This window comes from Melozone crissalis, unplaced genomic scaffold (genome assembly GCF_028551555.1).
Source record: "Melozone crissalis strain CALT ecotype California unplaced genomic scaffold, PUWL_Pcris_2 ptg000007l_1, whole genome shotgun sequence".
In the NCBI taxonomy this organism is placed as follows: domain Eukaryota; kingdom Metazoa; phylum Chordata; class Aves; order Passeriformes; family Passerellidae; genus Melozone; species Melozone crissalis.
Window position 1 is genome coordinate 1,701,088 of NW_026535785.1, and position 22,118 is coordinate 1,723,205.

At 58.1% G+C, this 22,118-nt stretch overlaps 1 protein-coding gene across 1 annotated transcript; it reads right to left on the reverse strand.

The window, feature by feature from the left end:
• Positions 1-1,047: 1,047 nt before the first annotated feature.
• On the reverse strand, positions 1,048-13,554 carry ZNF469 (zinc finger protein 469). Its single transcript, XM_054269379.1, has one exon. The coding sequence runs from the start codon at positions 13,552-13,554 to the stop codon at positions 1,048-1,050; it is 12,507 nt and encodes a 4,168-aa protein (XP_054125354.1).
• Between the last annotated feature and the right edge of the window lie 8,564 nt (positions 13,555-22,118).

Below are 22,118 nucleotides of genomic sequence, written 5' to 3' on the forward strand. Positions count from 1 at the left end.
TAATCGCTTCTCCCTACCAATTCCCCATTTTTTTTTTCAATCAAGGAAGTCTGTATTCACATTACAAATGAAGAATAGCACCAGTAACTGCATAGTACAAGCGGATACCTATAGAGCCACTACGTCAATACAGTAAGAGAGTTTAGAAGTGATACCGTTGAGGGCACTCGGACAGTACCGGTTTTTGCTGCGGTAAATTGGCACAGTTTTCTCGTTGCACAAAAAAACCCCCCCCACAAACAAAAAGAAAAAACACACACACGCTCACACACACACACACACAAAAACCCCAAAAAACCCTAAAAAATCAGAGTTTGTCACAAGTGTCAAGGTGCAGTTTGCTCGTGGGGACGCTTCTCCTCCAGTCCCATCGTCTACAGTGGTCAAAGAGTGGCAGCATCCTCTGGAGGGCTCCGACAGCCCCAGAACCCCAGAGCTGGGTCGTCCTTCTCTTGACGATGTAGAAACAAAATTCTTGGGGATGGCTGTCAAAATATAGGACACTTGGGTCTTAATTTAATTTTTTAATTGTATCATCGCTCAGACCAGCTCCCAATTAAATGAATTGTACGGGATTATTTGTGCAAAATCTTCCACAAAAAAAAAAAAAAAATTTTGCTTTCTACAGTGTACTGCACCTTATGAATAAGACGTCTACGGAATGAAGTTCATCTCTTCAAGTACTTTGTACAAAGATAACACAGACACAGACTCAAAAGGGTCTGAGATTTGCAAGTATCCTTATAACCTCAGCACTTCTGCAATAAAGCAATTGCTCTCGACGATTCAGTCTGCCCAAAGCGATTACAATTTCAGTTCATGAAAATCATCAGCAACATCAAAGTTCTAGCATTTGCATGATAAATCAGGTGAATTAAAGTAGATTAGTAGACACAAAGCAAACTATTTCACAGAGGCTGCAGTGCAAGTTCATTTAAGCTAGACAGAGAAATCATGCTACACAAACGAATTTAATGCTTTGATAATTTTTTTCCCTTGCAAACCCCATGAAAGCAGCTGAGGATCACCATAAGTCACTTCCATAAATTATTCTGAAGTATCTCTCCTTAGAGGAATTTTAAAGCTGGTTAATTTCTGCCCAAAGAGTTGGCTGAGCAGGTTGTTCTGGGACTCGGCGCTGCGGTAGCTGGCCGGGCCGGCCGCCTTGGCCCCGCGGTGGCCGTGCCATGAGCCCCGCGGGGACGGCGCCGGCCCCTTGGCCAGCACCTGGTGCAGGCTCTTGCCCAGGATGGCTTTCCTGCGCCTCACGTCCCCGTTGGCGTGGCGGAGCTCCCCTTTCTTCTGGTTGTAAGGGTCCAGCACCATCTTCTTCAGCTGGGGGCCCGTTCTGGGCTTGGGTGCCAGCTTGGTGCAGTGCGTGTCCCTCCTGCCAGGAGGGGACGGGGTGGGAGCCTCGGTGCTGCTCCAGCTGCCACGTTTGAGCTCTGCGGTGCTCTCGCTCCTGCCCGGGCATGGTGGCCGGGCTTTCTTCTTCTTCCCGTCTCCTTCCATGTTCTCCCGGGAGCCGGAGCTGCCCCGGTGGCTCAGGGATTTGTGTTCTTTCCTCCTCTTGGGGTGAAGCTTGCCGTGTCTCGTGGTGTTGCTGGCCACCTCATCTCTGGGCTGGTGGCTGCTGGATTTGCCCGGGTTGCCACTTTGGTCCTTGGTGTTAGCATTATTGTCCTTAGCCTCAGGCATGGATTTCTCCTTCCCTGAGATGGGCTGCTGAGCCTCCTCGGGGCTGCCCACACCAGGAGCAGCCTCACTACCCACGGTTTTCTTTGGTGGCACTGCATCTTTGGAAGCTCTGCCGAGTGTGGGTGATGCTGACTTGTCCTTTGGGGGCAGGGGTTGATGGGCACCTTCTGGAGATGCTGGCTTAGCTGCACCTTCCCAGGCAGAGGCATCATTGGGGCTGCCCCATTTGTGGGTCTCCGTGGCTTGTGGAGACTCTGCCTCAGGGGAAGGAAGCTCTGAGACCTTCTTGGCAAGCTGGAGAAAAGGGATCCCCTCCATGGCGTTGGTGTCTGTGCTGGGATTTTCCAGGATACAGGCCCTGTATTCATCTTTTTTGCCTGTGCTTGTTGTTTTATGGGCATCAGCACCGCCACGTTTCTGGGTCAGGAGGGGAGGGGACAGTTTTTGGTTGGTGGCCTGGTGACAAGCCAAGCCAGCAAGGTCCATGGGAAACTCAGGTGAGTCCAAGAAAGGAAGTGGTTTCCCATCAAAGGCTCCTTTCTCCAGCTCCTCGATGGACAGGCCAGGGATGTGGCTGAGCTCAGGGCTGCCAGCAGCAGCTGGTGGCAGAGATGGGGACAGGCAGGGCGGTGGTGGCAAAGGGTCAAATGGGGACTTCTCCATCTCTGCCAGGAGCTCCGAGAAGTCACCCACCATGACTTCTGCCTTCATGGAGGGTTGGGGTGCTCCCAGGCCACCAGGTGCTGTTGGGAAGGAATCAGTGGGAACCTGCAGGCTGGGGCTTCCAGCTTCTACCAGCTGAAGGTCACCCGTGGGGTCCAGGTGGACTGGTGACCTGTGTGGGACTGAGCTGCCATGGTGAGCCACCTTCCGCTTCTTGCTCGGTGGCATTCCCTCCCGGAGCGATCCGTCCTCCTTCGCCTTCTCCCTGCCCTCCCTGCAGGCAGCACCAGGCCTCATAACCCCTCGGAATTTGAAAGTTTTGCTGCCGCCCGCCAGGTGCTTCTCCATGTGCCGGTCGTACTGCTCCTTCTTGGAGAAGGTGTAGTTGCACATGCTGCAGATGAAGGACTTCTTGATGACGTGCATGACATCAGCACAGAGCTCGCAGGCGTACAGGGTGGTGTGCTTGATCTCCTGCTCCTCCACCACGCCGTGCTCCTGGCTCAGGTGGCTCCGGAGCTCTTTGGTCTCCTGGTAGAACATGGGGCACTTGTGGCACAAGTAAATCTTCTGCAAGCTGTGCACGACCAGGTGCCGCTGCAGCTTGAAGGGTTTGGGGAACTGTTTGCCACAGTGGTGGCAGTCCCGGGAGGGATCCTTGCAGTCTGGGTGCATGGGGACAGATTTTGGGGTGCTTTCACCTTTTGCCGTGTGCTCTGGAGATGGGCTGGAGGATGCTTTGGACGAGCTGGGTGCAGGTGGCTTCACTGTGACACTGCTTTCCACGGGGTCCTTCATCACCTTCTCCTGCTCAAGGGGCACCTCCTTGGGGCTCTTGCTCTCTCTGCTGACCCCATGCCGGCTGCCGGGGTCGCCGTGCCGGGAGGACCTGGAGGGTTTCCGGCACATGATGGTGTTGAGGAAGTGTGTGACAGCAGCATTGTCCTCCCCAAAGCAGCCGGGCAGGCCCATCACCGACTTCTGCGCCTGCCCCTTGCGCGCGAACTGCGTGGCGTGCTCGCGCAGGTGCTCGTTGTACATCCAGACGTCGGAGATCTCCTTCAGGCACATCCCGCACGCCCACAGCCCGGCCTTGTTCCTGGCGTGCTTCTCCTTCAGGTGGTCCCGCAGCTGCTCCCGGGAGCTGAATTTGCGCTGGACGCACATGTAGCAGGTGGGAGGAGGGGAAGGGTTGTGGGAGAGCTTGTGGAAGTCCAGCTCCCCCAGCGTCAGGAACCACTGGAAGCAGACTTTGCATTTGTACTGCTTGTCTTTGGTTTTGATGGTGATGTCCCCGCGGTTCTTCCCCAGTTTCCCATCTTCCAGCTTGCTCCTGTGCTTGCCCGACTTTGGCTTCAAACTCACAGCGTTGTCCTCGTCATGGCCGGGAAGATCCTCGCAAGGGCTGAAGAAGCACATGTCTCTCATTTTCAGCTTTGCATTCAGCATCTCGATGTCGATGGTGTGAAATTCGGGGGAGTCTGAATCCCCGTTCTCTTTGGCATTGTAGGACTCCTCTGCCAGGTCAGGGGGCTCAGAGTTCATTTCTTGGAGCGAGTGCTCATCCTCAAGGTCCATCAGAGGCTCAAACATGTCCTCGGCAGAGAGGCTTTCCCCCTCCTTCTCCAGACTGCCCCACATGTTCAAGCTGGGGACGCTGTCCATGTGGCTGTTTTGGCACAGGAAGGTCAGCATGTTGTCCTCCAGGTCAATGTCCTCCTTCCCTTGGTCAGTCACCTCCTGGTCCAATCTCAGCTCGATGCTTTTAGATCCATCTGGAGCAGCATCTCCGCTCTTTGCCTTGCTGCCGTGACACATGTTCAGCATCAGGGCATCGTCAACAGAGATGGTCTCGTACTCACCAGGGTCCTCCCTGGTGACGCAGAAGGAGCTGGTGTCGCTGAGGTCAGAGGCCAGGCGGATGGTGAAGAGGTCAATGGCCCCTGCTGGCTGCAGGCTGACCTCGGGGACGGGTTTGGGTTTCTTGCTGCGCTTCCCGTACACCCGCGTGCACTTCCTCCGGACAAGCTGCTCATCCCTGGGGAACAGCTGGGAGAAGGTGGAATCATCATCAAAAAAGCCCTGGAGGTCTGAGGAGGCCGTGCTGTCCCCGCAGTGCTCCCTGCCTGGGGGCACATCTGTCTTCACCCACCGCTTTGGCTCTGCAGGAGGAGGGCTGGTCCCCGGCGAACTCTGCAGAGCACCGTGCCCAGGAACACCCTGGGTGGTTCCCAAATCATGGCTCTCCAGCAGCAAAGCCCCTTCAGCAGGAGCTGCGGGACCCTGCAGGGCACCACTCCAGTTCCTGGTGTCACTGCCTGCCACAGGACTGTCCCTTGTCCCAGCATCCATGTCCTCTGTGCCATCAGCACCACGATGCTGCTCTGTGCCCACCTTGCCCCATCCCTTTGCCACTTGCTCCTCAAACCCGCTGATCCATTTTTTGCAAGTCTGCGTGTCTTCCACTGCATCTGGATCTTCCGCCTCCCCAGGACAGGTGACTGAGCCTGTGGCTGTCTCCTTGCTGACCATCTCTTTCAGAGACCCCATCCTGCTGCCCAGGTCTTCCTCAAGCTCAGCTGCACCAGAGGACTCTTTGGCATTTTGGGAGCGCTGGGCTGTGCTGGTCCTGTTTTGCTCCTCTGTGGAGATGCAACCCTGTGGCTCCTGCAATCCCTCCATGATCTGGGGCAGGCTGGAGCTGAGGGCAGCAGGACCTGTGCTCTCCTCCAGCTCACAGGGACCATTCCTGCTGGGAAACACCTTCGCTTTCCTTCGCCTCACTTTCCTGCTGAGCTGCTTCTCAGAAGTGCTGTTCTCCTCACTGAGATCTTTGCTTTGGCTCCTTCTGCCCTTTTCTCCTTTCCTGGCCTGCCATCCTGAATCCTTCCCAGTCGCTGCCTCTCCCGATCCCCTCGCCTCCAGGCGTGGTCCCTTTGCCTTCACCTCCCTCTGCAGGACACGAGTGTGGTGCAGCTCCTGGGACATCTCCAAGGAGATCACGCTGAGGTCGCTGAGCACCCTGCTCACCACCTCCTGCATCTGCGTGCTGGGCTCTTTCTCCAGGTCTGGGAGTATTTTCTTGGGGATGCGTTCAACGGTGGAGGTCAGCGCCTGTGAGCTGCAGGTTCTGTCTTTGACTGACGCCTTCAGGCTCCTCCTGGGCACTTTTTGGGCTGCTTTTGATGTCTTGTGTGCAGGAATCAGAGAGGACCTGGGAGCCTTGCTGGGCTGTGGCAAACCACCATTCTTCACCTGGTGCTTGACAGCTTTGTGCCTGGTCAGGCCAGGCTTGGAGCGGAAAGTGGCTGAACAAATGTCACAGGTCACCGGGAGTCCATTGGGCTTCCTTCCTTTGTGGAGCTCATTTTGGGATGGGTCTGGAGTACTGCTGGGTGTGTAGTCCTCTCCTTGGCCCACGCTGTTCAACACACAACCCCCAGCTTCTGCAGCCCCATGGCTTTTGGAATTCTCCCCTTTTAAACCCTTTCCTTCACCCTCTGTGGTTTTGGAAAGACCAAGTCTCACCTCTGCTGCCCCTGGAAACTCGTGGCCATTTAATTCAGCAGGACCAAGATCTCCAACCCTTGAAAGACCTCTGCTGATGGCAGCTGACATGTCCTGAACAGCAAAACCATTGCACAAAGCCTCTGGTTCACTTGGATGCTTATCCCTGACATGGGAGCAGTTCTCAAGCTTGTTCTCTTGGTTCAGGTTGACCTCCCTTTTGTCCATGGGCAGAAGATCCTCTGTGGGCTGGGTTGCATAATCCTGGGTTTCTGGAGGGGTGGAATTAATGACTGTGTCTGTGATGGCACACCCTTGGTTTTCTTTAACATTTGGCAGCACAGCACTGGTGTTTTCGGGGATCTCTCTCCCAACACCCTTTTGGTGGAAAGGTGGCGAGCAGGGAAGAGAACAGTCCTTCCCAGGAGGCTCCTGGGGACCACCCATCTCCAAGGCAGAGCCCACCAGACCATCACCATGCAGCACAGCGCAGGGTCTCACTGTCCCCTCTCTTCCAGGTGATTCACAGCTACCCAAAACACCATCAGGGAGGTGATGAGGATGTTCCTCAGCCGCTTCTGTTGGCACAGCCCCACAGGGATGCAGCGAGGGAGGGAAGGCAGGTGCCCCTTCCCATGTCCCTTGCTCTGTTGGGCTCACGGTGTGATGGATGTGATGGCTGCTGGCCTCGGGAGGACAACTCTTTGTGATGGATGAACTTGGTGCTGCAGGCAGGGAGGAGCTGTATTTCTTCTCATCTGAGAGCTGAGTGCCTAAACTGGGGACCTCTTCTCCCTCAGCCCCACTGCTCTGCAAGCATTTGAGGTTGGAATATTTGGCTGGTGAGAGCAGGCTGGCTGGAGATTCCCCTGTGTAATCACAGCCATTGAGGGACAACTTGTCATTCCGTTCTCTGGGAACATCTGCACTGACCATGCTGGCTTTTATTGCCATCCCCAAGCTGTGATCCTGGTGGAGATCTCTCTCAGAGGGACCAAAGGGGCTGACAGAACTGGTGGGGGCACTGCCCTGGTGCTGTGCCCCCTTCCCCACCCAACTCCTTTCCAGCCTCTCTCCCTCCTCTCTGCCCAGCGTTTCTTCCTCGAGCAAACCACGTCTGGGGTGGGATTGCTCATGTTTCCTAAATGCCAAGGTCGCTGTGTTGTTATCTCCCTCCTGCTCTTCCCTGAGCCGATCATCTTTCCTCCCCTGCCCTGGCAGCGAGGTCACGGCGGTGCTGCTGGGTGGTGAGAGGTCATCGTGCTCCTGGGAAACACCATCTGCAGGGATATTAATGTCCCTCGGCTCTGGGGCTTCATTTGCTAAGTGCTGCAGCTCTGTTACATTATTGTGCACCTCCGGCTTTGCCGACGTGGGTTGTTTTGCATGGTGAGAGCCCTCTGCATCCAACAGCTCCAGCTGCTCACATCCACTGGGAGAAAGCACCTCTCTCCCTGGAGCAGCGATATTTCCAGTGCTGCTTCCACTGGGGAGATCCCCTTCTCCTTGGGTCTGATCTTCTCCCTCCAAGGCAGCACTGCTCTGCTCCTGGAGCTCTGTCTGGATGTTGGTGGTGGCACAGGGAGCCAGCAGCCCGGGGAAGCAGGGCATCAACAGCTCCTCCTCGTTGTTCTTCACCGTCCTGGCGACGAAGAGCTGGAGCTGCTGCAGAGGGTTGGCAGAGGCGTCCTGGGATGCCCCCATCATCTCCTGGGAAGGGTGGTCGCTCTCCTTGGGCGCACTCAGCATCTCAAACAGCAGCGCTTTGGGCTTGCTGGCTTTGTCACTGGGTGCAGGGTTTTGATAGGTGTTGGGACTCTTCCTCTCCTCCATCTCCTCCACCAGGCTGGGCCCATCACCACCCCCTTTGAGATCCACTGCATTTTTCACTGTTTTGGGAGGCTCAGTCCTGCTCACGGGCTTTTCCTCTGTATCTGGGACCTCTTTGATGTGAGGTGAAAAGGTGAGATCCAAGGCTGGGGCGGGACCCTGCTGAAAGCCAAATTGGGGTTTAGGGTTTTGAAGATGGGCATCAAACTTCTCCATCTCTGCAGGATCAGTGTCTGCTTTCCCTGGCACGGGGAAGCCATCAGCACTGCACTGGCATGGCAGGGGTGGCAGAGGGTCTTTGGTTACTTCTGCTGCACCCATGGTCTCGGGGAACACGGAGTTGGTGACAACAGGAGGGCTTTTTGTCACAGGGCTGGTGTAGATGGGAGCCTCTGTTTGGTCAATTGTGCTCGAGCCAGGTAGACTTTTGGAAGAAGCCCCATTTTCCATCTTCCTGAGGTCTCTTTCCCCAGTGGCCTCAGCTCCCTGGAGCTGCTCACTGCTGTCTTTGGAGCAGAAATGGTTGGTGGCCAGCGGGGCTGGGATGCCCATCCCGGTTTCCAGCGAGCCCAGCTCCAGTGGGCAGGCCCAGGGCTCCCTGGGTCTCTCGTAGTCCTCACGGGCAGCCACCATGTCTGGCTCGTCCCCAGTGCAGAGGCTCGATCTGCCCAGCTCACCTGCCAAAAACAGCCCTTTCTCCTGGCCTGCCTCTGGCTCCACCGGCAGCACCGGGCACCGCTCGGCGCCCTGTGCTCGCAGGTGGGCAGCCACGTTTGGCTCGGGTTTCTGGAGGGTGACGGCCACCTCGGAGTCCAGCTTGCTGCTCTGCAGTTGGCTTTCCAGCTCCGTGACCAAGCGCTTGATCTCCAGCTCGTCATCCGAAATGCTGCTCATGAAAGCCACGCTGTAATCGGCGATCCTGTCTGGCAGCGGCAGGGAGAGCTGGCTGCTGGGCACAGCTCCTTCCTGCTCCTCGGGGAACTTCTTGGCTGGTGGCTTCTCCACGGAGAGGCTGTGGAACTGAGCCACGTCTTCTGGCAGCATGGGAGCCACCTCCTCCATGAGGGACCAGTCCTTCTCGGGCAGGAAGGGCGGGTAGGGCTGCTCGAAGGGCAGCGGCTTGCGGGGGGCACAGGGGAAGGGTGTCACATATCCGTCCTTGCCCTCGTAGGGATCAAACTCAGAGACGGGCAGCTCGCCAAATATCGACGAGGAGTCAAAGCCGAGAGGGGAGGACGCTTTGCCCTGCGGCATCTCCGTGGTGAAAGAGGAGATGCTGGAGTGCTTCTGCTCGAAGGAGCTGGCGCTGATGTCATCCCGGCCCAGGTACATGTCATCCATGTGGGAGGAGCCCAGGGCTGGGGGCTTTGGGAAGAGGTTGTCCTCGTAGTGACCGGGAAGGCCTTTGGGATCAAAAAATGAGTTGTCACTGCTGGCATAGGGGTCGGGTGTCTTGGCAGCGAGCATCATTCCCATTGCATCCCCCCCGTAGCTGGGAGCTGCTGTGGGATTGGGATAATCCTGAGTGTCACAGAGCCCCTGTCCCTTTGTGAATTTGATTCCTGCTTCCGAGCAGGTGGCACTGCCACGGCCAGGACTCGATTTGTTACCGCTGTGGGGTGGAGCAATCACCTCCTCTGCGTGGTACTTCAGCTCTTCACTTGGGAAAGGGGCAAACTGCTGCCTCTGGTGGTCCACGGTGAGCTCAGGAGAGCCCTGAGCCTGCAGGGTGGGCTCTCCTTCCTCACCTGGGAGCTTTGCTGCTCCTCTGGGCTCTTCCAGCCCCTCCTCAGAGGAGAAGCTGGCAGGGCTCCTGCCTGGGGTGGCCGTGCAGGACATTTGCCTTTCCTGTGGCTGTGGTGATGGCTCCTCCTTTGCACAGTCCATGGCAGCAACATCTGGTTCAGTACTCGGCCGTGTCCTGGAGCCAGCCAGCAAAGGTCTGGCTGAGCCAAACCTCCTGCTCCCCCTGGGCATGTCCTCTTTGCTCTCCTGGCTCGTCTTTGGGCTGCTGTGCTGGGGAGGGCTGAGGGGAGTCCTTGGCACATGGGCTGGGCTGCCCGAGCGCCTCCTCCTCTGGGTGCCACCCTTGTCACCAGCCCCACCAGCGCAGGGTGGGCTCGTGCCCATCTCCCTGGGCACGCTGTGGTTGCTGCCAGCAGATAAGTGGCTGCTCCTCCTTCGGGCTCTGGCAGCACAATCCTCTTTCTCAGCATCCTCCTGACTCGGGACATCCCCGTCCTCCCGTGCCTCCCTTTTCTGACTGTCCCTTTTCTGGCTGTAGCTCCAGGCTGAGTCTTTCTCTCTGGCCCTCTCACTCCTGCCCAGGTGTTTTTTGCTGAAGCTGTACCTGCTCCTCCCCATGAATCTCGTGCCACGCTTCCTCCTGCCCCGGGCCTTGCTGCACTCTGCCCCCTCCTCATCCGAGTCGGACACGTAGTCGTATTCCCTCAGCCCACCCTCCTTGGTGGCTGCCAGGGGCCTCTCGGTGGCCTGGGGCACCTGGGCCTGCTTGCTGCTCTTCACCTGCAGCTTGTGGAGCTTGTTCTTCTGCTGCACGATCTTGTGGATGAGCTCCTTGCTCCACGTCCCGCTTCGGGGCTTCCTCTTCCTCATGTCCTTCATGGAGAACCGCGGTGGCTTGGAGCTCTTGGTGGCCATGCCTGGCCCCACCTCGCTCTTCACCGCAGGGTCTTGGCCGAGTTTCTTGGGGGTGCTGGCTGGTGGGATGCTGTTCTTCCTGCCTGCCCTCAGCCTGGCTGTCCTCTCTGCTCCCTCTGCTGCGGGATCCGGCTCCTGCGGTGCCACCCTCCGTGCCACCCTCCCTTTGTGGCGGTGCCGCTTTCCTGCCCCTCTCCTCACCTGCTCCCCATCTTCACAAAAACAGCCAGCCTTGGCCTCTCCTGCTGCCTTCTCCTCCGCTGCCTGCTTGGATTTGCTCTCCGAGGCCAGCCCTTCCTTGGCCTTGTGGGCCATGCCAGCCGCCTTCACGCCCGGCAGCTCCTCATCAGCAAAGACGTCGATGAAGCTGCTGTCGATCTCGGGGTTATCAGACTGGTACCCCAGGCCGTTGAGGGCCTCGGTGATCAGGCTGTCCAGCTTGGCATCGTCGATGTCCAGGTCGGAGGCGCTGAGCGGGAGGGAGCCAGCGGCCAGGCCGTGGAAGAGGCCGCCCTTCAGAGCATCCTCCTTGCCCTCGCTTTTGCCTTCCCCGTCCAGTAAGAAGTCGTCACTCTTGTTTAGTGCCAGCAGATGTCCCTGGGGGTCTGGAGAGAGCGCCAGGCTGGGGGGCTTGGGGGGCTCTGGTGGGAGCACCTTGCGCCCCTCGGCTGCCCGGGGAGCATCCCTGGGCTCTGCCTGGGCAGAGGGGTGGGAGGCACAGAACTGGCGGTGCTGCAGGAAGGACGACAGGTTGCTGTAGTTCTGGTCACACTGTCTGCAGGTCAGCAGCACGTCCAGCTGGTCCAGGCTGGCGCTGCTCAGGGAGGTGGCCAGCAGGTGATGGGAGGAGTATGGAGGTGGAGGCTGCTCCCCATCCAGCCCATCCGAGCACCCTTTGGACACCTCCCCGCTGGGTTTGTGGAATGGGCTGCCCGGGGCACATTTCAGGAAGCTGTCCTCTTTCAGAGCATCCGGAGGGAAGCTGAAGGACTTGACAGAGTCCGGGGGGTGGTAATGAAGCGAGCTGGGACTCAGCACCTCGGAAGGGTGGAAGGCTTTGTTGGCATCCTTGGCGTGGCAGGGGTGCTGGAAGAAGGGAGAGGGTGTCAGCGCTCCGGACATCTGGCTGTCCTCAAAGTTGAGTGGGCTGCTGGACATGGGGGACAGCGACGAGCAGGTGCTGCCACACGTGGGGTTGGGGACAGGGGACGGCAGTGGGGACTCGCAAGGGGAGGCAGCTGCCAAGGCTGATGGTGGCAGGACCAGCCCTGAGCCCGAGGAGCTCCTTGAGGGAGGAGGAGCTGCTGGAGCCATAGTGTAGAACAGGGCTTTGCTTCTCGAGTCGCAGGCAGGAGACCCTGGTTCCTTCCCACTCTCAAAGGAGAAGGCTCCCGTCACGCTGGGATCTCCCCTCTGCAGGGTCTCTCCTGATAACAGCTTTTTGCTGTGGTACCCTGGAGAATTGCTTATGGGGGGCCCTTTCTGGGCTTTCCCGCTGCCCTGCCAGTCTGACGTGCCCAGGGGGAAGGGGAGCTTCTGGCTGCTGATGTGTCTCGACAGCTCCAGCCTGTTGGCACCGGGCACTGCAGGAGGGATGTGCATCTGCTGCCAAGGCAGCCTGGCATTTTTCTGCCTGTGCTGCCTCTGCTCGGGGCCAGACTGGCACTCGAATGAGAACTGGTTTCCAACAGGGTTTGAATAAGGTGCTGAATTCTGGTCCATGGGAGAAAACGCCTTCGTGGCACCTTCCCAAGCTTGCACAAGCCGGGGGTGGGTGGGTGCCGTAGTGGGAACGCTCGTCTCGAAAGGCACGGCTCCCGTGGGGGAGCTGCAATAGGCCTTGCTCTGAAAGTGCACTTGGGACAGGGACTTTGGTGGCACGCTCCTTCTCAGGGGGCTGCTCTGCGCCAGCAGCCGCGGGCCGGGGACGCCGTCCTTGGCCGAGGCTTGCCTCTTCCCCACCGGCTTTGGCATGGCAGGCGAGTGTAAACTAGACGGAAAAACAGCTTGGTTTTCTTGGAAAGTGCTTGGGTTTTGGTCGATAGCACCAGACGACGGGAGAGCACCAGTGGGCTCGGCGGGATGCTCGGCCCTGCCCTTGCAGCAGGGCAAGGGGCCGTGGTGCAGGGCCGGAGGGGGCGGTGGGTGCAGGAAGGGCGGCGGTGGCGGCGGGGGCAGCCCGTAGAGCCTCCCCTCGGGGGACACGCTTTCATAGGAGCCCCCGCCCAGCGGCTCCTCCGGCCACTCTCGGGGGGACGAGTGGAAGGCGAAGGCAGCGGGAGCCAGCTGGGCGGTGGCGGCCATTCCCACGTCCAGGTACTCCTGGCTGCTGTGGAACTGCTCCTTGCCCGCCTCGTGCAGCAGCTGGAAGGGGAACTGGCACGGCAAAGCCTCCAGGCCGTGCACAGCGGCTTTGCCACCCTCGGAGAAAGAGCTGGGCTTCTGCACCGAGATCCCGTAGGTAGCACCGGCAAAGCTCTTCTCTGGGGAAGGCCAGGACTCGGCCCGGTTTGCCTGGAACTCTAAATAGTGTAGCTGCCCATGGGTGCCGGGGCTCTTGAGGGGGATGCCGGCGGCGGGGGGCTGCCCCTTGGGGCTGGGCTGTGAGGTATAACTGGCAGAGGTCCGGCTGCCGGCAGCAGCATCGGGGAAGCAGCAGCCGAAGGCGATTTCCTCCGGCCGGAGCTCGGCGTCGCGCTGGGCAATGCCGGGCACGTGGAAGCGGTAGCTGCCGGCCGTAGGGGTCACCACCTCCGGCTTCTTTGGGGGTGTCACCTTCTGCTGCGGGTAGGCGATGCCGATGGTGGGGCTGGGCCGCGTGCCGGCGATGCTGAGCCGGTAGAGCTGCTGGTGGCCCCGCTCGCCCTTGGCCGAGCGCCGGCCGCGCTCCCGGGCTCGGCCCTTCCCCGGTGGGGACAGCGGGCTGCCCTTGACCTCTCCCCAGGTGCTGTCATTGCCGAACTTGGGCTTGCACTGCAGGGATTTGAAGTCGATCTTCCCCGCTTGCTGCGGCCGGATCACGGCTTCCCGCTGGCTGTGGGGCTCCTTGTCCTTGGGGAAGGGGGATGTCCCCTCCCCACCCAGCGCCCTGCCATCCTTGTCCCCGCAGCCTTCACTGCCAAAATCCTTGTCGGGCTCCTTGGGGCCGGCCTCAGTATCGCCGATGGTGTAAACATGCTGGGTCTCTCCAGTCATGATACCGAGGAGGGGACAAGGCTAGAGAGCCCCGCTGTCCTGTTCCTGTCCCGCTGCGAGCTGCCGTGCCCCGGTCACGGGCATGGTCCTCCGCCCATGGGCACCGGCAGAGGGGCAGCAGCTCCCCGGGGCCGGGCTGCGGGTGGGTCCCGAGGGCCACCAGGGCTCTGCCGCATCCTCCAGACCTGCAGCAAATAGGAGACAAGAGGGGAAGGCTGTGTGTCAGTCAGGGAAGGGGCCAGAAGGGATTTTGGCCCCTTTTCTTGGGCTGCAGTTGGAGGAGAGGGCATGGCAACCCTCCCCCTGGGGTGAAGCCCTGCAGCTTCGGGCTCTTCAAAGGATGCTCGGAGCGGTTCACCTCTGGCAAAAGCTGCTGAGGAAGCACTTTTTTTCCTCCCGGGAAAGCTATTTCTGGGTTAGTTCTTAGCAACATAAGCAGAAAAAGATGACAGAAGAGCTCCACCTACGGATTAGTGGGAAGGGCTGTCGGGATGGGCTGGGAGAGGCATCCTGGGAAGGGCTCTCTGTCCCCATGTCCCCGAGTGCCTGTGTCCTCATGTTCCCGTGTCCCCAGGTCCCCGCTGCTGGAGGGAAGGCGAAGGGAAAGGATTTTGCACTTTCCCCCTGGAGCTGCACCTCATTGCTCTGAAATCCTTGGAGAAAGGACTTCACCAACCTCCCTGCGAATTGCCCTGGAAATTTTAGATGTTATTAAGGAGGCAAAACCAGAAAAGCTGAGTCCCAAATTTCCCAGCTGATTTTACAACCCAGACCTCGGGGAGTTGGATGCGGAGCACAAGTCAAGCGCGGCCTTTTAAAAGGCGCCACCAGGATTTTATATGAAGAAGGTTTTAATAAAAAGAAGGGTGAAGTTTTGCTTTAAAGAGCCTGTTTTCTAAAGAGAAGTCTGCTGGAAACAGTGAGGGGTTTTTTCTCCTCCCTCACTGGAAATGTTTTTTTACCGTCTGCTGCAGTGGGTCAGGGCACGGCGCTGCTGGGAGGGCGTGAGCAGCAGGAAATTCAGTTTATTCCTCTCCTTCTGGGTGTAATTCCCACACATCCCAACCCCACTGGCTTCACCCATCCTGCCCTGGAGTGACCTGAGCACAGAAGATTTTCCAAGGAAAAAGGGAGCGCCCTGCATCTATCCAGGACCTCACCTCTCCATTCCCACCTGGAATCTGAGCACCTAGCACCCCCAACGCTGTGTTAATTTGGGATATTCGGGATAGACAGGAGTAGCTGCATCCCCTCTCTCTGGTTCCAGCTCCCAGGCCTGAATTCCTCCCCAATTTCACACCCTGCAGAGTGAAACGGATCCGGGGTCGGGGCCGAGCGCGCGGCTCCGCGGCCAAAGCTCACACGCGGCCCTTTGGCACAAAGGGCTCTGCTGGGAAAACAATGCCCCACTTATGCCTGCGCCAGCCACGGCTCCAGAGCCCACGAGCTGCTGTTTAAATTTGCAAAGGCTCCTTGCCAAGATAAAATACCCAAGGCCAGCGCTCGCTACATTATCACAGTCGGGCTTTTCAGCCACATAAAGGAGCCTTTTTTTGTTTTTGCCAGGGAAAGGCTCGGCGGCGTGACTGGAAAGCTGCAGGATTTGCATGGCAAGGGCTGTGCTGAGCGCCAGGAGACACAAACATCCTGCTCCCTGTGCTGGCAGAGGCGTGGGGATGGGGACAGCAGGGCTGGTGGCATGCAAGACTGTCCCACTGCTGATGGGACCCACGTCCTGCTGGCAGTGGCAGAACCTGGGCAGGAAATGGGTGTAGATTTACTCCATGCAAATCACAGATGGCGCACAGGTATAAGGGCAAGGTGTAATTAGGGATTTGTTTGCCAAAATCTCCCTGCCAGGGCTTGGGGGTCCCCTGTCCCTGCCTGGGGGTCCCTCCTGCTGGCTGTGGCCACGGGGCATGGCTCTGAGGTGGCCCAGCAGGGAAATCCAGGGCCCCACGAGGCTCCGATGGGGCAATCGATAAGGAGAGCTGGGCTGTGCTGATTTAAAGTGATACTGCCCAGGCAGCTCCTGCATCCATCCCCCGAAGGGTCACGGATCTGGCACAAGCATAGTTCACCCCCCGTGGGATGGGAAACCCTGGAAAAAATGGAAATTGGGACTGCTCCCTCTGGCTTTTACAGCCCCAGCCTGCCCTCAGCGCCAGGCTCCTCCATGGGTTACCACTGGCAGCACTCCCTGGATTTTGACATTTCAGCTCCTGGAAGAGGAGGTGGAAAGGGATGGAACAGAGGCAAAGGGAGTTTGTCTTTTAAAAACCCACAGTGGTTATTGCCAGGCTGGCTGTGCTGCAGGCAGAGCCATCCCCACCTGCACTGGTGTGCCCTGCTGGGGGCTCGGAGCATCCTCCCTCTCCTGGGGCCTCCTGCAGCCCCTCGGGGACAGGGGACACGGCCAGCAGCGGTGGCAGCAGCCTGGCTGGCACGGAGAGCCATGCCTGGCACTCTCCTGGCAGGGCAGGTCCCGTCCTGCCGGGAGCCCGACGTGCCAGACGGGTTGTGATTCACCGGAGCTGGCTGTGCCCGCGGGGCAGGGCTGAGCTGAGGGTCCTCAGCACCTCTGAGCTTCCCAAATTCCCTGCAGGGCGCAAATCCTGGGGGACCACAGCGCCCCCAGCACGGAGAAAGGCTCCTTAACATGAGAGAACAGTGGGATCCCACCAGCAGCTCATGTGGGGCACCCTACAGGGACCACAGTGTGGGGAGGGCACTGCCAGGGGAAGGATAAACCCAGGATAAACTCTGCTGGAACCAGAGGGCAGAATGGTCGTGTGTGAGCAGGAAAAAGCCAAATATCCTGCAAGGGAACGCCGGGGCAGAGGGAATGGCTCCTTTCCATGAGAGAACAGTGAGATCCCACCAGCAGCTCATGTGGGACGCCTCACAAGGAGCTCACCATAGGGAGGGGACTGCCAGGGGAAGGATCTACCCAGGGTAAATCCAGCTCTGCTGGAACCAGTGGGCAGAATGGTTGTGTGAGCAGGAAAAAGCCAAATATCCCACAAGGAAATGCCAGCCCCTGCTCCAACAGAGGGAATGGCTCCTTCCCATGGCAGGCAGAGGGGGCACAGGGTCTGGCAGAGCCGGGCTCAGCCTCTCCCCTGCCTGACCTTGGCAGTCGGTTCCTGGCGGTGACTCAGCTCCATCTGGAAATCAGCCTGATAACGCTCCCCCCGCTTATCTATCGCTGCTCTATCGCCCGGGCTGATTAGGCAGGCAGGGACTGTTCCTGCTCTGCCTCTGGACAGTGCCCAGGGCAGCCCTGCTGGGGCTGGGACACGTGCAGGGCTCGGCATCGGGGGCTCTGCTCGGGGGGCTCCGCCTGGGGTTTGGTCCAGGTGAGCTCAGAGGCTGCAGGGGGAACAAACCAGCCCGGGATGGGTCCTGGGACAGGGACAGCACTCAAGGAATGGCTGCAGCTGGGCCAGAGAGGTTTGGGGTGGGTGTCAGAAAAGGTTTTTCCCTCAGAGGGTGCTGGCACTGGGAATCGGCCCTGAGGCTGCCAGAGCTCCAGGAGAGTTTGGACAATGCCCTCAGGGATGCCCAGGGTGGGATTGTTAGGGGGTCAGTGCAGGGCCAGGTGTTGGATTGATGATCCCTGTGGGTCTCTCCCAGCTCAGGATATTCCCTGATTCCATGGAGCTGCTGCTGTCACAGCCAGGAGTGTGGCAGCTCGGCTCAGGGATCAGGGACAGGCGTGGGAGGGGGTGGCTGGAAAATCTCAGGGTGCCAACTGGGTGGCAGCTGCCAGGGAGCTGGAGCTGCCCTTGGCTGTGCTGGTGGGAGGGAGAGGGGTGGGGGCAGGATTCCAGGGCCTCAGGGGCTCCAGGAGAGGGACTGGGGACAGGGGATGGAGGGACAGCACACAGGGAATGGCTCCCATTGCCACAGATCAGGGATAGATGGGATATTGGGCAGGAATTATTCCATGGCAGGGTGGGCAGGGCCTGGCACAGGTGCCCAGATCTGCATCCCTGGCAGTGCCCAAGGCCAGGCTGGATGGGGTTTGGAGCAGCCTGGAACAGTGGAAGGTGTCCCTGCCATGGCAGGGGGTGGAAGAGTTTTAAGGTCCCTCCCAACCCAAACAATTTTGGGATTCCATAAGGGGATCCCACACAGAACCCCCTGGCTCTGTGGGCTCTCAGCGGCTTCATGTGGCACAAGGGTGACTCTGAACACACTTTGTCCCCAAAAAGAGGCTTTTAACCCCTGCCTAAAGGGCTGAAATCCCACCCAGATGGATCAATCCCACCCAGTCTGGAGCTGGGAAAAATCCCTTCCCTTGTGAACTGCCCCTTCTCCAGTCCCTTTAACCTCCCTCCTGCCACTGAGCAGCTGCAGGGCCTGAGAAGGCCCCTGAGTATCCATCCCTGCAGCCAGGGGCATTCCCAGAGCCCATCTGGGCTGGGGAGGGGAGTCTGCCCCCCAAAAGCAGCACCTGAGCCCGTGCTGTCAGCTGGGCCCTACCTTGGCACCCTCCGTGCTCAGCTACGGCCGGCTCTCACTCGCACCTCCCATGAAAAGTGAATGTCTTGGCTGCAAAGGAAAGAGAAAAATATGTCAGGAATCTGTGCCTGGCTTGGCTGTGGTGCTGCTGCTTGTGGGGAGTGCTCAGCTCCAAAAAGGGGGATTCTACCCCAAAATTCCCATCCTGGCCACTCCCAGGTGAGTGGCTTTGGCTGGGGGCTGTGGGAATGAGGGAATGGAGGAGATGGGATCCCATTTCCCCCTCTGCTGCATCCCTGCATCCCTGAAACCTTTGGGTACATCCTATCCATGAATCGGAGAGGCAGGAACTGATGGAGGAGGAGGAGGGGGGAATTGAGGGTGCCCGAAGCCCAAACCCCATCCCTGGGCACCCTCTGGGCACTCGGAGCTGCCAACCTCTCCCAGCTGTGCCTGATCCTGCCCCTGCCATTCCCAACCCTCCCTGTGCCACTCCAGAGGGAGCTTTTCCCCAAATTTGGGTAAAGATGGGGATTTTAAGGGCTCGCTGTTCCCTCCCTGCCAGCCCCAGCTCCAGCCTGGAGCTGAAGAAGAAAACCTGGATCACATCCTGACACATCACACCCATGTCCCAGGCACAATAAAAGCAGGATCAGGGCTCTGCCTCCCGCCAGGACACGAGGCAGCAGTGGGAGCATCACATCCAGGGGTTGGGACACTTTCCTTGCCACCCCTGGGCCCTGCTTGTCCCCAGAGAGGGAACTGGGACTGGGGACTGCCACTGCTCCAAAGGGACAGAAAACCTGGGGATCCCTTGGGGAGAAACCACAGTGGGAAGGAGACAAATCTTAGTGCTGAGAGCTTGAAAAGGAGCTTGGGAGAGAGGCTGGGAAAGATTTCAGGGATGTAGACACACAGAGGGACACACACAGGTACAGAGGGACACATGGACAGGGACGCACACAGGGACGCATGGACACGGCTCTGGATGCTCTGATCTGGCTGTGCTGGGGCAAGAAGTGATGTCCAGCAGATTCTTCTGGCCCAGAGAAGTTGGAATGTTGTTCAGAAAGTTTCTTTCCTGCTCACAGTGATCCAAAATTGATTTGCTGGATGTGAGCAGCGAATTTCCAGACTTGCTCTGGGGACGCAGATTTTGCAAAGAGCCCTAATCCCTCCTCGCTTGTCATGCACCATCACAGAGCAGGAGGCAAAGGAGGAGGAGAGGCTGAGCCTGGCAGCTCTCAGGACACCCCACAGGATGCAGGGGTGTCACCAGCTGCTGTCACAAGCCAGTGTCACAAGGCTCTGTCTGGGCTCCATGCCCAGGGTCCCTCCCAGCCCCGAGGCAATTCCAGAGGAGGCTGCACGTCTGGTGGCTGGGATGGGGGACAGGAGGTGACACCAGGCAGGGCTCAGCCCCAGCTAGAGCCATCCCAGCCCCAGGATGGGTGGCTCAGGGTGGGCTGGCAATGCCCTGCTCCGGGAGGCATCCCAAAGCAAATGGGATGGAAAGGAAAGGAAATTTTCCAAAGGAAATCACAAAGGAAATGGTTTGGCTGCACACAGGGACAGGGGAGGCTCTCCCAGGGCTCAGCTCTGCCTCTCCTCACCCACCACAGAGCAGGAAAAGCAGCTGGGATGTGCCAGGCTGGGATGTGCCCCCTAAATAAACCCCTGCTGTGATTCCATGCCCTTCAGAGCATCTGCATCCCTAAAAATCCAGAGGCATGGGACATGTGAGACCTCCCGAGCCCGAGGGGAGCTGGGTTTCATCTCCCTGGGGCTCACAGCAGCATCTTTGTGGGGCTGGAATAAAGCCTGACTTCTTCTGCCATTTATTTAAGGAATATTAATCTTTCATTTTCCTCCTAAATGCTCCTGTTTGCTGAGGACCTATCTGTTACCTAAGTGCTCCGATAAATCTTCGAAGGTAAAATTACATGTTAGATGCTGCCAGAAGGGTACATTTAAGAATACTTCCTAAATTATCAACTGCATTAATCTTAATTACTTGGGTAAAAGTAGAGTCTGGCATTAGGGTGGACTAAATTGAGCGGGTGTTTGTTTGTCTTTATCACATCACATATTTGAGATCATTTAACAGAGCCCAGATAAAAGGGGCAGCCAGGGGCAGAGCAGCTGCCTCGTGGAAATGATGGCTCTGGGTGACAAAGAGCAGCTGGGAGGGGACCCTGGGGTCCCTGAGATGGCAGAACCTGCCTGGAGCAGGTGGAACCCTGTCAAAAATATCCAAAAAATGCAAATGAACTCCTCAGAGACCGGGCTGGGTGATGGAAGAGTTTCACAGAGCATGGAGGGGCAGGATGGGGAATGGATTTACACTGAAAAAGAGAGGTTTGGATGGGATATTGGGGAGGAATTCTTGGCTGGGAGGGTGGGGAGGGATTGGGATGGAATTCCCAGGGAAGCTGTGGCTGGCCCTGGATCCCTGGGAGTGCCCAAGGCCAGGCTGGACATGGCTTGGAGCACCTGGGAGAGTTTGAGGACCCAGAACTGAAATGAAGCAGGGATTGAAGGGCTCCCTTTCCCTGAGCCTTGCACAGGTATTAAACATTCCCGATGGGAAATGTCCCCATCCCCAGGGCTGCCTGACCTGGGCACATTCCTCATCCAAGAGGGAATTGCCAAAGCCAAAAAAGGAGTGCTTTCCTCTCTCTGGTTCACTTTTGTTTTAAATGTGAGGGAAATTTGGAAATCCCTGTGTAGGGGATGCTGAGAGGAGCTGCTGGCAGGAGGGGAGGAATTATTCTGTGCTGCTGGAGATGAGGATAAAGGATGGATTTGGGGAGCTCAGAGGCCACACCAGGACCATCCACATCCCCAGCTGGCACCTGGGCATCACCAGGGCATGTCCTGTGATCCCACATTCCCTCACCCACTATCCCAGGATCAGGCCCCACTCTGCATTTCCCTCCCAGCCTCCTGTGATCCCCCAAAAAAGGGAGAAAAAAAGTGCCAAAAATCCCAGGCAATGCCAGCACTCCCAGGCCAATCTCACATTTCCTTCCTCCCAGCAGAGCCTGGGGCTGCTCCAGGCCTGGTCAAACGGGGACAGGAAACCTGAGAGCCACGAGCACATCCCGGGATTTCCACCCCAGCCCCATTTAGCTCCCTGTCCTTTTGGCACCCTGCTCCTCAGGGGTGCTTCTGCCTTTGGGCACACCCCCACACACATCACTGACAGAAATTAATTGGCTCCCTGCAATTAAACATCCCAGCTGGGGTCAGGGCATGAATGGGATCACAGATCCAGAAATTCCTGTGGATGCTGTGAGCCCCTGGATGGGAGAGGGGCAGAGGGAGGCACTTCCCTGCAGGTGACACCCAGGTCCTGGCCATGACACGGTCCCTGCTGAGCCCTGGCAGGGAAATCCTGGTGCTCCTTCCCAAACTGCTCTGGATGAAGGGATCCAGGGAATCCAGCTGGGATTGGGCTGATGGAGAGGCAGGACCTCACCTGGGGCTTGGATGGACCTTGGGAAGCACAAGGATCATGGGTGGCACAAGATCCATAAGTATCACAAGGACCATGGGAAGAACAAGGACCAAGGATGACACAACGACCACAGGAAGCACAAGAACCATGGGAAGCACACAAACAATGTGAAGAACGTGATCTGTAAATGTCACAAGGACCATGGGAAACACAAGATCCTAAAGCCCAAGATCCATTGGAAGAACTGAGACCAGGAATAGCACAAGGACCATGAATGGCACAAGGACCGCGGATGGCACAAGGACCAAGGATGACACAAGGACCATGGGAAGCAGAAGATCCAAGGACCATGGATGGCACAAAGATCACGGGAAGAACAAGATCCATATGTGTCACAAGGACCATGGAAAGAACAAGGACCAAGGATGACACAAGGACCATAGGAAGCACACAAACAACGGGAAGAACATGATCCATAGGTGGCACAAGGACCATGGATGGCACAAGGACCATAGGAAGCACACAAATGGGAAGAACATGATCCATAAGTGGCACAAGGACCATCACAGCACGGACCAGCAGCCCCAGCTGGATGCTCTGAGCCCACCCACCCAGCTGGTTTGGATGACCCCGTCAC